The sequence below is a fragment of the Rattus norvegicus genome, chromosome 6 (assembly GCF_021556685.1).
Source record: "Rattus norvegicus strain SHRSP/BbbUtx chromosome 6, alternate assembly SHRSP_T2T, whole genome shotgun sequence".
NCBI lineage: Eukaryota > Metazoa > Chordata > Mammalia > Rodentia > Muridae > Rattus > Rattus norvegicus.
The window spans coordinates 135580572-135595746 of NC_141539.1; the positions used below are offsets into that span (position 1 = coordinate 135580572).

The 15175-nt window shown below is 50.6% G+C and overlaps 1 protein-coding gene across 13 annotated transcripts in view; it reads left to right on the top strand.

Moving 5' to 3' along the window:
* Ppp2r5c (protein phosphatase 2, regulatory subunit B', gamma) overlaps positions 1-15175 on the top strand; it is a 135453-nt gene that overhangs the window by 94884 nt on the left and 25394 nt on the right. For all 13 annotated transcript variants that reach the window (XM_087554788.1, XM_087554791.1, XM_087554792.1 and 10 more), the window contains 6 exon segments: positions 3246-3356; positions 4626-4718; positions 4802-4932; positions 9906-9965; positions 11516-11624; positions 13014-13067. In XM_087554788.1, the coding sequence (XP_087410914.1) occupies positions 3246-3356; positions 4626-4718; positions 4802-4932; positions 9906-9965; positions 11516-11624; positions 13014-13067 (558 nt within the window).

A 15175-nucleotide genomic window follows, 5' to 3' on the forward strand; every position in this document is an offset into this window, starting at 1 on the left:
TTTGCCAGCTGAGGTCCACCCCCACTCCGCTGTTATTTCTAAGCATATGCTAATTGAGCTGACTTACGAACTATCACTTTTGTGGTTTTTTTTTTACTCTTATAAATGTTAAATAAACTCATACACTAAAATGGCTGTCCTACTTCATCATTATCGGAAGTGAGATAGTGTCCCATTTAGTTGTTCAAGAGCTATAAAGTACTCAGAATTGTTAGAAGAACAACTGTTAAAAGAATTGCAACTACATTCCTTTTATTTAATATCCTGCAAGGATTGTAAATTTTTACTTCCCTGATGTTTCCAGCCATTATGTTAGAACATGTAAGCTGTGTGTCTGGAGAGATGTTAGGGAGCCCTCACTGCTCTCGCAGAGGACCCAGACTCAATGCCCTTCCTGTGCTTTCTCCGGAGGCCGCCTTGCCAGATGAATAGCTCTGAGCACTGTATGTCTTCATGTCTGTGTTTGTGGCATCAGTCTGTCCATACAGTTTCTAGTTGCTCATTGCTGCTCTTGGTTTTTTACTCTGACTTTTGTGTCTTGGGACCCAGCTTTACCAGTAAAGCTTGACATACTTCTCAGAACTGTGTCTCTTAGCAGTGACTCTTAGAATCCGTTACCCCAGTGCTGCCTATGAGAGGAAGTGTTTGGAGATAACCATCATTTGACCCTTGGACTCCCAGATAGACATCATGCTCACTAAGACAGGGAACTGGAAGTGAGGGAGCCGTGGGTCAGGACAAGCCAGAATGGAGAATGAAGACTCCAGTGTCTCTGGGATGAGATTCCTCGTTCTGCTTGAGACCGTCCCTTTACACCACAGCCAAGTGCTCATTAATCCACCCGTTGGTAATGGCTAATACAGGCACAGAGAAGCTGGACAGGGCTGCTGGACTGCAGGAGTCTTATTTTTAAATGTTTTTCAGACGGCTTTGGCTTGTGTTTAAATCAGAGAGTAAGACACTTTTTTTTTTAAAGATTTATGTATTTATTATATATAGGTACACTGTAGCTGTCTTCAGACACACCAGAAGAGGGCATCAGATCCCATTACAGATGGTTGGGAGCCACCATGTGGTTGCTGGGAATTGAACTCAGGACCTCTGGAAGAGCAGTCAGTGCTCTTAACCGCTGAGCCATCTCTCCAGCCCGAGAGTAAGACACTTTGAGAATGATCTACAGGGCTGACATAGAGAAAGTGAGAGTGCCAGTTCTTTCTGGTATTACCATCCTCCCCCCATCATGACACGGTCAGACACAGGTACATGCGTACTTGTAAGACCACTCTTACTGTCTCCAGGAGAGACGTTTGGGACATGCTGAACAATGGCCACAGCCAGAGTGTTTTTGCAGATATTCTCTGTGACCCTCAGAGCAGTCTAGTGTGAAGAGAGGGTTCGCCTTTTTCAGAGATGGCGTGCTGAGGCCTTGGCAGAATGCCCATTACTGTTTTGACTCTCGATAAGGAAGGTGCCACTCCACAATGTTGTGCTGCCCTCCCATGTGTGGCCTGTTCCTGCTCTGTGTCTGTGTCTCCACTGTGCTCTGAACGTGTGCATTCCATTTACACGATTATGACAGGTTGGCAGACTGCGTGCTACCTCAGGCTTCCGGCCCCTCATCAGCCTTGGTCCCATTGCTCCAGCACCACAGGTCCCAGGAGCATGGAGGCCACATGAGTGCCATCACTTTCCTCCACCTGTGCCCTTCTCAAATTTGGGTCCTGAAGTTTTTATATTTACACATGGCACCTAACTAGAGACCCAAGTATCACATTGTATGTTTACCTCTGTCCCCTTCCCCCACTGAGCATTAGCATTTCCTCAACCTTCTCTGGGTAGGCAGCTTTTCGTGACACGCTAAGAAAGTGTCTGGGAGCTCCAGGTGTCAGGTTTTCTTACACGGGATCCTGGAACGACAGTGCCCAGTGATAGAAGCCACCCACTGTCTCCCTCTTCAGCTGTTGCCTTTCCTCATGGTCTACAACAGCTCATGGTCCGCTCGTCTCCTTTCCTGGGCATAACCTGTGAAGGGTTTACCCTCTCTCTCTCTGAGCCCGGGAACAGTTGCTTGTTTTCTCATCACTGCCTCTGGCCGCCCCGGTGTTGGTCCTTCCTATGTGGTGTGCGTGCCTGCAGGGCAGTGTTGATCATCGCTTAAGATCTCCCTCCGGATCCTCAGCCTACTGTGCAGATGCTGACCTCCTGGGTATCCACATAACCCTGCTCTGGGTCTGCAATGGCGACTGCCAGAGAGCAAAGGGCCAGTCTCCTGTTCTTTAAGGTCCCTTAGCTCTTCTCCATCTGAGGAGAGAGGAGGCGGGCAGACCGGCCAAGGACTCACTTCTATTCTAACTTTCTTCTCCCCAACACATTCACAGCCTGGGAAAGAACAGGAAGCCCAGGGAGTCTCTGATGATGGCAGGGTCAGTTCTGCCACAGTTGGGCAGGCCCCGGGAGGCAATAATGATGGCTCACCCAGCCCGTGTGTGGCCTGACTCATCCCATCTCCTTGCCTCATCCTTGAGCTTCAAAAGTGTGTTTCCTCAGGAAGCCTTCTGTCCTGATCCTCCATCTGCTGAGAAATGCCCTGTGCACCTGCTTCCCGTCCACTGTTTGGGAGGCCGCACAGGGCCCTGTGCACATTTTCTGGATCCCAGAGGGCTCCAGTCCCCAGAGACCAGGAATCAACACTCATACACTATGTGGCACTGAAGTGTGGCACCTAGGCCTTCCTTTCTCTCTGTCAAGTCTCCCTGTGTTAGCAAGCAGTCGCTCACCTGCCTTGAGCTTCCACGGTGGTTAGGAGGCCAGCCCCGAGCAGCAACCTTTGCTGTTTCCTCTGTCTTGCTTCTTTAGTCTTCTGTGGCCTTTATCATCTTGTCCTCTTCTCGCTTTTTCAGAACTTCCCCACTCACTAGATGTAGCAGTCTCATAAGTCTGTGTTAACCTGTAACCATCTACTGAGGTCAGCTGTCCTTGTCAGTTTGACAGTTGAGAGTCAGAGTGACTGTAGCAGGGGGACTGCATGGTCCCCTGTCTGGAGAGGTCTGTTTCAAGCTACAAGTTTAATCCTGTCTCCTTTGGAGACCAACACAGCCTTTGCATTTTAAGAAAAGCAGAAAAACAACAACAAAACCCAAATTGGAATGGGAAGCATCTGTCACTAGGATCATTCAGTGTTTCTTGGAACGTTCTTGCTAATACTTGAGGGGTCCTGGAGTGATCATGGAATGTGTGGGTTTTAGTTTGCAGTTAACATGTTTCGAACCTTGCCACCCTCCTCCAATCCTACGGGAGCAGAATTCGACCCAGAAGAAGATGAACCAACGTTAGAAGCCGCCTGGCCTCATCTGCAGGTACCGGACTGGGCACCAACTCAGATAGGATGGTGTACGCTGTGTGGGTGGTGGCCCAGGGCCTCTCCAGCTGATAGCCAATGGGCTTTTGATCTAAAGGAGTCTCTGGTCTGAAAATTTTTAGTAGAGCAGAAGGGGGAGGGAAAAGAAAAGTGGGAGAAGTGACAAAGATCGATTGAATGAGTGAGTGAGTGGTGAGTGAGTGATTGGCTGATTTTATGGACCCATTACACAGACCACAGAGATTTCTGTGCCCTCCATGATGATACCAACTTTACTGTTTACACTGAGTTCAGGGTCTGTCCTGGTTAGGGTTGCTGTTGTGATGAAACACCGTGACCAAAGCAAGTTGGGGAGAAAAGGGTCTATCTGGATTTTGCTTTCACATCACTGTTCATTATCAAAGGAAGTCAGGACCAGAACTCAAAACCAAACAGGAACCTGGTGTCAGGAGCTGATGCAGAGGCCATGGAGGGTGCTGTACTGGCTTGCTTCCATGGCTTGCTCAGCATGTTTTCTTATAGAGCCCAGGACCACCAGCCCAGAGGTGACAGCGCCCACAGTGGGCTGGCCCTTCGTCATCAGTAATTAAGAAAATGCTCTGCAGGCTTGCTTACAGCATTTTCTCAATCAAGGTTCTCTCCCCTGGACGACTGCAGCGTGTGTCATCTCTCCCCTGGATGAGTGCAGCGTGTGTCCAGTTGATATAAAATGGCCCAGTGCAGGTTTAGAGCATTTCCCCGTGTGCTCCTGGGTTTGACTTTTGCTGCTGTGCATCCCAGGCTCCTTACCTTGTACAGTGTGAGGTCACTATTACAAGGCCACCACCAGTAGAACATTTATACCTGTCCTTGGTGAGGAGAGGAGGCAAAGTGAGAAACCTGGGAAGAAGCCAGATGTTCCACCCTCAAGGCAACTGGCTTCTTCACCGCTCATGATAGGCCATCCGTGCCATCCAGCCCACTGTGCTGTGTTTATTTACAAGAGAACCACAGAGGCAGTGGCTCAGTGGCTGTGTTTCCGTGCTTCTCTCCCAGGCAATCCTAAAGTTCTTGTCCACTTAGAACTCTGTGGTTCAGGTAGATAGCAGACTGCAGGCTCCACCCACAAGCCTGGGCACAGTCCCCAGTGTAGCAGCTAAGCCATGGGAAGCACTGTGTCCATTTAAAGTCCAGTGTTTTCAACAGATAAAGAATGAATTAGAGAGCTGTTCTTAAGCCTGAGTGAAGTACTGTGTAACTTGACTCATTGTTGTTTTTTTTCTCCTAGCTTGTTTATGAATTTTTCTTAAGATTTTTAGAGTCTCCAGATTTCCAGCCCAATATAGCAAAGAAATATATTGATCAGAAGTTTGTATTGCAGGTAAGTTTCCAGCTAGGTGTTCCTCAGCAGCCCTAAGGACAGAATGGCCATTGTCACTAAGTGTGGTTTTATTTTTCCTAAAGCTTCTAGAGCTCTTTGACAGCGAGGATCCTCGGGAGAGAGATTTTCTAAAAACTACCCTGCACAGAATCTATGGGAAGTTCTTAGGCCTGCGCGCTTACATCAGGAAACAGATCAATAATATATTTTATAGGTAAGTGGTTGTTCATCTACCCTTGATGCTGTCACATCAAAGATGGGGAGGGAAAGTGAGCCATGTGCTCCTGACCCCACCCCTCACGCCCCCCACGCACACTTTGCCTTACCACATTCCCTACCTTGCTGGGTTCCTACAGAGTTGTCCAGCTGCTCATAATGTGGATCCTTCTGTCCCATGTGCCTGCTTGCTACCTTGTCATTCCTGCTCACAGGGGGAGAAGGGGGGGAAGAGGAAGAGGAGGAGGAAGAGCAGAAAGAGGAAGAGGAGGAGGAGGGGAGGAAGTGGGCAGCCTTTGCCTGGGAGGATCTGGGAATTAGATGAACAGCTTGAGAGCCAGCCAAGCACAGAGAGGAGAGCCCTGCAACTGGCAGACAGGACTGCTTTCCTATCTGGGCCCAGACTTGGGCCTTCAGGACCAGAGAGTGACCACAGACCTGCCTGGGCAGCCCCCAGCTCAGAAAGGACACATCAGAAGCCTCCAAGTACATTTATGGCTGTGACCCCAGATGTCTTACCCCCACCTGCCCCTCCTCCTCTCTCCCTGTCTCACCTCTGACCAGGCCTCATGATTCTTAAGATCTAATATCCCAGGCGAGGGATACACCTATAATCCCAGTGCTCTGGGGGCCAAGGCAGAAAGATTGCCACAGCTTCATCTACATAGAGGTCCTAGTGAGCCGGAGCTCCATTCACATGGTCCACGCCACTGTTGCTGTCTGGCTAACATGTGCAGCCTTACTGGGTTATGTCCGTGCTCTCAGGGTCTGGCCTCTCCCAGACTGTGCAGCCATGTGTTATCCTAGGCTGGCCTGCTGCCCCGTCTTGCCTTGAGCCCTCAGACCTCTTTCTTCAAGAAGTCCACATGAGCGGACATGGTTCCTACTCCGCAGGAGCAGCCTCAGCGACACCAGCTTTGTGTGAACTCCCAGTGACACAGAGTGGGTGCTGGTAGATAGGTCTGTGTGGTTCTGTCATGGGAAGGTCTCACTCTGTCGCCCCTGGCTCACCTGTAACTCACTGGACTAGGATGGTCTCAAACTCCGAGCTCCTGCTTCCACTAGGACTAAGGCTGTGTGTTGTCCAGCCTGGGTTGTGCGGCTTGCTCAGTAGTAGCTGGAAGGCTTACTAAGTGAGCACATTACTCGAGTTGTTGGCTTCTTTGGCTGGCCTCCTGGCCTGACATCTTGATTCCAGAGGTGCCTAAAAGTAACAAATCTTGGCAGTGATAGAAATGTGATATCCATCTGATATAAACTAAGTAAGCTTCACAGTGTAGCTGGAGGCCAGGCCTGCTTATGTGTAGACGCAGGACCAGCGAGCGCCCTCAGCCCTCATGTCAGCAAACGGCCTGCAGGATCCTTGCTTCAGTCCCCAGCAGTGACTGGAAGTGGAGCTCCCAGAAAGGGGTGCTGAGGGTGAGACTGGAAGTCTGTGTGGCCCTCTGGCCTTCTAGGCCTGGGGTTCCCTGCAGTTGGATCTTTTGCCTGGTGACACGTGGTGATATTGGGGCCCTCTGTGTGCGGCTCCCTTTGAGCCTTTCCAGGTTCCCTGTAATACATAGTGTTTCTCTAATGTACTTGCTGACGAGTCAGAAAATGATGTCGTCTGCTCCTGGTCTTTCCTTCTTGGCGCTGTGCTTCCCCACAAGGTCATCACTCAGCCCACGCTGTCTCTACACACAATGGCTACAACTTAGACTCCAGTCTCTTAGCCCCAAAATCCAGGCCTTGCCTGTCGAGTTGTTCCTCCGGTAAACAACTAGTGACTAGTGGTTTTGATCAGGCAGCAGAGCCACAAGTGTGATGATGAACTGTACGGCGGGAGTGTGTGGAGGGCTGCCTACCTCAGAGATCTTCCCTTGAGTGCTGATGGCTCAGCTGCCTTTTCAGAATAAGTACACATGATTCAGCTCTGTTCTCATAGAAGGGCTAGTGCCGCGGCATGGTATTTCTGTTTCCCCCCTTAGATCATCATTTCTATAACTACCTTGATACATACACTCAAAGGCAAACATACTATGGAGAATCCCTAATTGGCCTGAATCATGAAAAGAGAGTCAGGAGCAGCTCCAAGATCCTAGAAATGCAGTACTGTATGTGTTCAATATCCCCGACCCAGAAATCCACGCACTCCAGATTTTGAGTATTTCGAGCACTAAGGTGATAGATACCACAGTGGGAAATTACACACTTGCCGTATGTGATGGATCACAGTTAAAATGCAGGAATGGCCATGGACCCACACCTACCGACCCTGCCATTCAGGAGGTTTAGGTGGAAGGACCATTTCAGCCGAATAGTTGGACAGCACAAAGAAACCTATGTCTCTCTGTCTCTCTGTCTGTCTCTCTCTCTCTCTCTCTCTTTGCTTAAATTTTTTTTAGTCATACTTAACCTAAAAATGTTGCATAGCATTACCTTCTAGCTCTGTCTAAAGAATAATTGAGTACAATAATTGAATTTTTGGTTTCAGTTTGGGTGATATCCCAAGATACATCTCATAAATATGCAGATGTGAATCTGGGTGATCTCTGACATTGAAAATTGCTGGTCCAGAGCATTCTGGGTAAGGGCTTCTCAACCCATACCCATAACTTGGAAGGAAATGCAGTTTTGAGCAACTTGGTTCCATTTACTGAAGCATTAAGCTGAGGGTCGTGTCTGTCACTTCTCATTGGCTCAGTCTGTTAGTGCGAGCCAACAGCGACTCTGCTGCCGCCTTTTGAAAGCAGTAAAAGGCAGGCCAGCCAGGCCAGAGAGAGCACTCTCTTGGGGCCGCACCCAGTGCCGCAGCTTCATGAGCAGCTGTTACTCCTCTGGGCCCTGACTTTGACCTGCCCTCAGCAGTGCTGCTGCTGTCAGGGCGGGAAGGTCCGCAGCAGCCGCTCAGTGCTGCGCAACTTTGCAACTTTGCCGACATGGCCTCTCGGGTTGTGCAGTCCTGCTTGGAGCCTTGTGAGCTTTTGTTTCTCATGTTTTGGGGTTTCTTTTCTTTCTTTCTTTTTTTTTTTCTTAATAGCCCGAACTAAACTTGAACAGACAGTAATTCTCCTGCCTCCGCCTTCCCATTGTTATAATTATAGGTATGATCTGCCTCTTCCAGCTTCAGTGCTACTTCTGTGAGCACTAAAGCTCCAGAGGGAGTCAGGAGACTCTGCCAGCCTCCTCAAGGGGCTAAACTGGAAATGAGTGTGGCTTACTTCCATCCTGGGCAAGCCCAGGACAGTGGAGCTGCACAGGAAGGACGGTAGATCCCACCCTTTGTAGGCGCCGGACACGTCGTTCGGGAGACGGCTCAGTAGCAGCCCAACTTCAGACCAGTCTGGTTTTCGCTTTGAAGGAAGGATCAATCTTGCTCCAACTGGTCAGCTTAGTTCCCCAGGCGGTCTCCTCTGTGGAGGCAGAACTAGTCCCCTTCGCTCTTTCTTCCATTGTTAGTTAAAAGTGCTGAGAACTAGGACACCTCCATAAATGGTGTTAGCGTGGAAAGCTATGTGGCTTACAGCGACCGCCATCCTCCTATAATACACAGGAAGGAGGAGAAGTGAGGTCTGGCTGACCCCAGCTGTGTACAAGGATGCTGCACCAGCTACAGAGTTGCAACTGTCTTTTAGATACTTGAGGTAAAATATGTGAAGAGAAGTTGAGTTTTACAGAGTAAATCACTTTCCTACACTGCCCTGCTCGGACTGGCTGACGAGCCAGCTCCATGTCCTAGGGCAGGGATAGGAGGTCAGCAGGAAGCAGGTGGGACACACAGTCTCTTGGGGGAGGATTCCCTCTGTAGCCTTGGCTGTCCTGGAACTCCCTCTGTACACCAGGCTGGCCTCAAACTCAGAGATCCTCCTGCCTCTGCCTCCTGAGTGATGGCAAAGACGTGCGCCACGACAGCCATTCCAGTGGCAATACCCTCACAGCCATACTTCAGACTACAACCAAGCACATCCCGAGGCTTCTGTGTGTGGCTGCCCACATGCTCTCAGCCCGCCAGTCTTTCTCACCTGGATTCACAGACTGTTCTTTCCCTCTGCATGCTCGCTCACCTTGATGAGTCTGTCAGAGGCCTCCTGGGGCTTAGTGCAAGTAGGCCTCAGGGAGACCTGGCCATCTGAGAATACACAGATGTCTCAGATCTTAGCCTCTTCTGCACTATTTGTCTCAGGATACTGGGATTTGGGCCAGAAACTTCAGTACACAGCTTCTGGGGGAGGTGCTCCCTCTGATGGGCGAGGGCCTCCTCTACCATCACCTGTCCTAAATGTGCTTCCCTACTCTGTAGACCACCAGCAGTCAAGTAGCTGGGTTCAGTCTCCATGGACTTCTGGGGGCAGACATCCTCTGGCTCCCATTCTTGTTCCCAGTTCATTAGCACACATGTTTAAGTAGCACACAGATGCCAGGCTTGGTCTTAGCACCAGGAACCATTGACATGAAGCCTTTGTCCCTATCTGGAGGGAGACAGGCTGACACAGAGAATGGGGTGCGTGCCAAGAGCCCCCTAGACACCTGTGTGGGGTGTGATGGTCAGAGTCTGCAGAGAGACAGAGGAGAAGCAGACTGCATATGGGAAGCCGGTGTTGAGGAAGGAGGCTCAGAACTGGTAGGGAGAGACAATGTGGTGTTCAGAGAGGAGCTTCCAGCCATGGGGGTGGGGGAGGTGGGCTCTAAACTTGTGTAAGACATTACCTTATGTTGATGGCTTAGCAGGTGGATAGGATAGAAGGATGGACAGATATAAACACGAGCAGGCAGACAACGGTGCAAACTGGCATTGTCTGAATCTGCTGGCCGGTGCACAGGTGTTGGCTTCCTGGATACCTGAAAGTTTTCAGAATAAAATATTGAAGAAATTTGAGCTACTCGGACTATCCACCCTCGGGGCATCCACTGGGCTGTGAGGATTTCGTGTATGAAAGCACCCGAGCAGCTCTCCCTCCGGGTCTAACGATGGTGTTTTGTGTGTTGCAGGTTTATCTATGAGACAGAGCATCACAATGGCATAGCAGAGTTACTGGAGATCCTGGGAAGGTAAGTCGCGCTGTCCCTGGCCGTGTACAGGCCGTGAACCTGTACGATTCAGCTCATCTATTCTGACTCCTGCCCCAGAGCAGAGCCATCTCAGCCAGGGCCTGAAGGAATGGAAGTAGAGTTTGATGGAAGCAGAAGGAAGGTTGGTGAACAGCACACTTCCATTTCTGCGGCTCTGTAGGTGAGCCCTCTGCACACACTCGAGTCCATTACTGCAGAAACCATGGAATTTCAATTTATTTCCCCTCGAATAGTGTTAAAAGTAGTTAGAGAGGAAGGTTGAGATTACAAGAGTATTTGAAGAATATGTATTTGAGGGATTGAGTAAAGGCTGATATTTCTGATTAGTTCATTTTTTTGGCCTTTCATATGTATAGTATGATTCAATTTTTATCACATTTTAATCTGAGCAAAGTTTTTACTTACTGTCATAAATTTTTTTCAAAAAGCCTGTAAATGTAACCTAAAGTTCCCTTACCACTGATTCCCAAAAGATGTCCTTGGAGCTAAGAGGCAGGTCATCTGGACAGTGCCTCCCTCCAGTGCCTCTAGGGAAGCCAGTGTGCATTTGCAGCATCTGCAGGGAAGTCATCCAATGCGAACACTGAACGTGGTGGCTCCTCCAGCCACTGAACCTGCAGTCTGTGTCCCCTACCCTCCAACACACCACAGCACACCACAGCACACCACACCACACCACACCACACCACACCACACCACACCACACCACACCACACACAGGTCCCTCCCAAGTTGCTGCTTTTGGGTCTGCCCCACAGCATAGCTTACTTAGTATGGCTAAGGGCTTCCATCCCCAGTTCCATGAGCTTGGGCAAGCTCCTTCTGTTAAATAGGAAGAAAGCTCAGTCCCCTCTTGCTCTTGCCCTCTCCGTGTGTGAACAGTGGTGTGAACCATGTTAAGTGTAACTCTTACTACACTGTCTTTTCAATCCTGCCTCCAGCACAGGGTTCACGTAGGATTCCCCACAGATGGGCACAATACCCTTAACTCCTAGAGGACCAAGTTACCATTGCTCTGACTCTCTCTCTAGCTCTGAGAAACATTTGTTTGCTTTGCCTAATCTTGAAACCACGTGGATAGGCTCATGTTCAGTTTGGAGGTCCTTCTGTGGTGTGCCATTCCTACAGCGGGAACAGCATCTAGCCCGCACACTGGGAGGGGACAGGACTCTTGTTCATGCTAGAATAATGATCTGCAATTACACCCAGGAATGTAGAAGTCTTAAAGAAAAGTGCTGGCTGGGAGGACCAGGAACTAGGTCTCCCTGAGCTGTTGAACCTACTGCAGCTTTAGGAATGTTAGTCTGTCTCCAGGAGCTCCTGCAGCCCGGCTACTCCCCCTGTGCTGGGATGTGGTGCTCCCCGAGGGCCCCGTTTCATGGTTGTTGTTATCCTGTGAATATCCTCTTTATTCTGAAGTAAATATTTTACCCATTGGCTTTTCAAGCTGAAAACACAAGCTAAAAGAAACCGTGATTCCTGATTAGAGTGTGGACTGTAAACACTCAGACTGAACTCTCTCTTCACAGTATAATTAATGGATTTGCCTTACCACTAAAGGAAGAGCACAAGATTTTCCTGTTAAAGGTGTTGCTGCCCTTGCACAAAGTGAAATCCCTGAGTGTCTACCATCCCCAGGTAAGGCCAGCTGAGCAGCACAGCTGCCCACCTCTGCAGTGGCCCAGCCATTCCTGAGAGTGCCCCTTTCCCACAGCACTGTACTGCACTAAAGCAGACTTCTGGCAGGACTTCAGAGTCTGGGCAGAGAGTCCTTGTAAGAAATTTGGAAGAGGGTGGGAGGTGGCTCGGTTGTATAATCACTTGCCATCAAGTGTGAGGACCAGGGTGGAGAGACGTGACAGCCCACCTGTGCTTCTGTGCTCAGAAGGTAGAAGCAGGAGCCCAGGGCAAGTTCGCTAGCAGGCAAGTTAGCCAGCCCCTGGCTCAGCAAGAGACGAATTACCTCAGTGGTACAGGGCGGACAGCATCAGGAGAACACCAGTGTCAGCTTCTCCCCTCCACAGGTATTCATACATGTGCACGTTCATAGCCACACACACTTATGCATATAAAAAAGAAAAGTTCGGGGTTGGGGATTTAGCTCAGTGGTAGAGCGCTTGCCTAGGAAGCGCAAGGCCCTGGGTTCGGTCCCCAGCTCCGAAAAAAAAAAAAAAAAAGAAAAGAAAAAAAAAAAAGAAAAGTTCAGGGGAATCTCTGGAACGCAGATTGTACAGAGACTGGGGGACCCAGCTTTGAAAGGAGGCTTCTTACAGTGATCCGAACCTACTGCCCTAGAGACAAAAGCCAGATGGCCACAGCCGTGGGCCTGCTCTGACGCCTTGTAGAAGCCAACTGCAGAACTCAGGCTGTAGTTGTGCTGCCGCCCTAGGCAGTGCTGGCTCCTGGCTCGTTTCCGTCTGTTTGTATTGGATCTGCTCTCCCATAGACAGACCTTGGCTGTGCTGAGGCTCAAGGAGGTGACCACCCTCGGTTGCAGCCCACAGTCCTTTACATGGGCAGACACAGACTAGAGTAGACTAGAGGCTAGAGTGGCATTGAGAACACATGGACGGGGAGCTGGAGAGCTGGCCCAGCACTCAGCGCACTTCAGAGGACCTTCAATTTCCAGTGCCCGAAAGGCAGCTCCCAACCACCTGTAGCTCCTGCCCCTGTGAGGCCTTTTCTGGTTGTAGATCCACATGGCCACGGTGCACAGAGCTACCCACGGCTAAACAAATAACAAAATATTAAAAACTTCAATTTCCTCCCCCAAGACAGACAGACAGACAGACACACACACACACACACACACACACACACACACACACACACACACACACACACAGCTATAAAATCTGTCAGAAACAGATGGGGGGGGAAGGTCTTTCCCTGAAAGTGTCACTCAGAGGGTGGCACATGCATGGAGCGTGTCAGCCACATCAGACCATTTCCCAGAGGAAGGTGGTTGATGGTCATTCTAGAAGGCCGTTTCCATGCTGAAGTGACACTCTCTCCCCTCCCTTTCAGCTGGCGTACTGTGTCGTGCAGTTTTTAGAGAAGGACAGCACCCTCACTGAACCAGTAAGTGCTCGATCTGGACCATGACCGTGACCGTGTCCCACCCTGAGCAGCCATCATGCCACACATTTTACCACATTGCCTCACAGTCAACCCTGTCACCTTCAGTGACAACACTGTCGGAAGCTCCTCTCACTCCTGGTTGGAGGCTCAGCTATGGTGGTTTGGTGAAAGTTCCTTCACCGCAGTGAAGGGTCTGTCTAACAAGCTTTCCTCCTGTCTTGTACTGCCCCACAGTCCTGGGCCCCTCCACCCTGGACAGCAATGTCCTGACTCAGTTGCCAGTGTTGCATCAGGAGCAAAATCACTTCTGCTCTGGAGGCTGGTGGCATTGCTCCGGAGGCTGGTGACATTGCTCCAGAGGCTGGTGGCATTGCTCCGGAGGCTGGTGGCATTGCTCCGGAGGCTGGTGGCATTGCTCCGGAGGCTGGTGGCATTGCTCCGGAGGCTGGTGGCATTGCTCCGGAGGCTGGTGACATTTCTCCGGAGGCTGGTGGCATTTCTCCGGAGGCTGGTGGCATTGCTCCGGAGGCTGGTGGCATTTCTCCGGAGGCTGGTGACATTTCTCCGGAGGCGGTGGCATTTCTCTGGAGGCTGGTGGCATTTCTCTGGAGGTTGGTGACATTTCTCCGGAGGCGGTGGCATTTCTCCGGAGGCTGGTGGCATTGCTCCGGAGGCTGGTGGCATTGCTCCGGAGGCTGGTGGCATTGCTCCGGAGGCTGGTGACATTTCTCCGGAGGCTGGTGGCATTTCTCCGGAGGCTGGTGGCATTTCTCCGGAGGCTGGTGTCATTGCTCCGGAGACTGGTGGCATTTCTCCGGAGGCTGGTGGCATTTCTCCGGAGGCTGGTGGCATTGCTCCGGAGGTTGGTGGCATTGCTCCGGAGGTTGGTGGCATTGCTCTGGAGGCTGGTGGCATTGCTCCGGAGGCTGGTGGCATTGCTCCGGAGGCTGGTGGCATTGCTCCGGAGGCTGGTGGCATTGCTCCGGAGGCTGGTGGCATTGCTCCGGAGGCTGGTGGCATTGCTCTGGAGGCTGGTGGCATTTCTCCGGAGGCTGGTGGCATTTCTCCGGAGGCTGGTGGCATTTCTCCGGAGGCTGGTGGCATTGCTCTGGAGGCTGGTGGCATTGCTCCGGAGGCTGGTGGCATTGCTCCGGAGGCTGGTGGCATTGCTCTGGATGCTGGTGGCATTTCTCCGGAGGCTGGTGGCATTGCTCCGGAGGCTGGTGGCATTGCTCTGGAGGCTGGTGGCATTGCTCTGGAGGCTGGTGGCATTGCTCTGGAAGGTTATTTCAGTCAGTGGTGTCTTACAGCCTTTGAACAGCAGGTGAAGGCTAATCTACTGTCTTTTGGTGTAGATTTCTAATTTATTTTTTTCTCTTGGTGTTTTTTTTTTTTTTTTTTTTTTTTGGTTCTTTTTTTTGGAGCTGGGGACCGAACCCAGGGCCTTGCGCTTCCTAGGCAAGCGCTCTACCACTGAGCTAAATCCCCAACCCCCTTCTCTTGGTGTTTTATCTTTATTTTTAAAAAATTAATTCCTAGCACCTCCATACAAAAAAAAAAAAAATCAGTAAATAAATGTGGGATTGGCAAAGTTGCTCCTGCCTGATGTGAGCCAGTGTGTAAGCATCTGAATTCACTTTAAAAAGAGCCCACACTACAGTCCGTAGCCCTGCAGTCCATCCACTTTACAGTTCAAGCCAGACACCATGGCTCCGGAGCCTGAGGTAGATAGATGACATGGCGTATGTGGTCAGCCTGGGCTACACGGCAAGGCCCTGTTTCAGAAAAGAAGCGGGCTAGAGGGACAGCAGTTGTAAGAGCACCTTGCTCTTCAGAGGGTCCCAGCTGTAACTGCAGCCCCGAGGGGTCCGACGAGCACTAGCAGGATGCTCAGGCTTCTCCCCCACACCTCATCCCACAGATAACAATTTACTGTTAAAGAGAAAAGAGATCTGTCTGCTCCCACCACCCCTGTTACATTCAAAGTCAAAGGAAAGAGAGGCCTGGGGAAAAGGTACACTGAGCCTTCTCTCTTGTGTTTTTCATACTCTGGTGACTGAAGAACTGGCCACGTGTGAGTGCACGTTTGCCTCAGGCAAGGTCCTCCC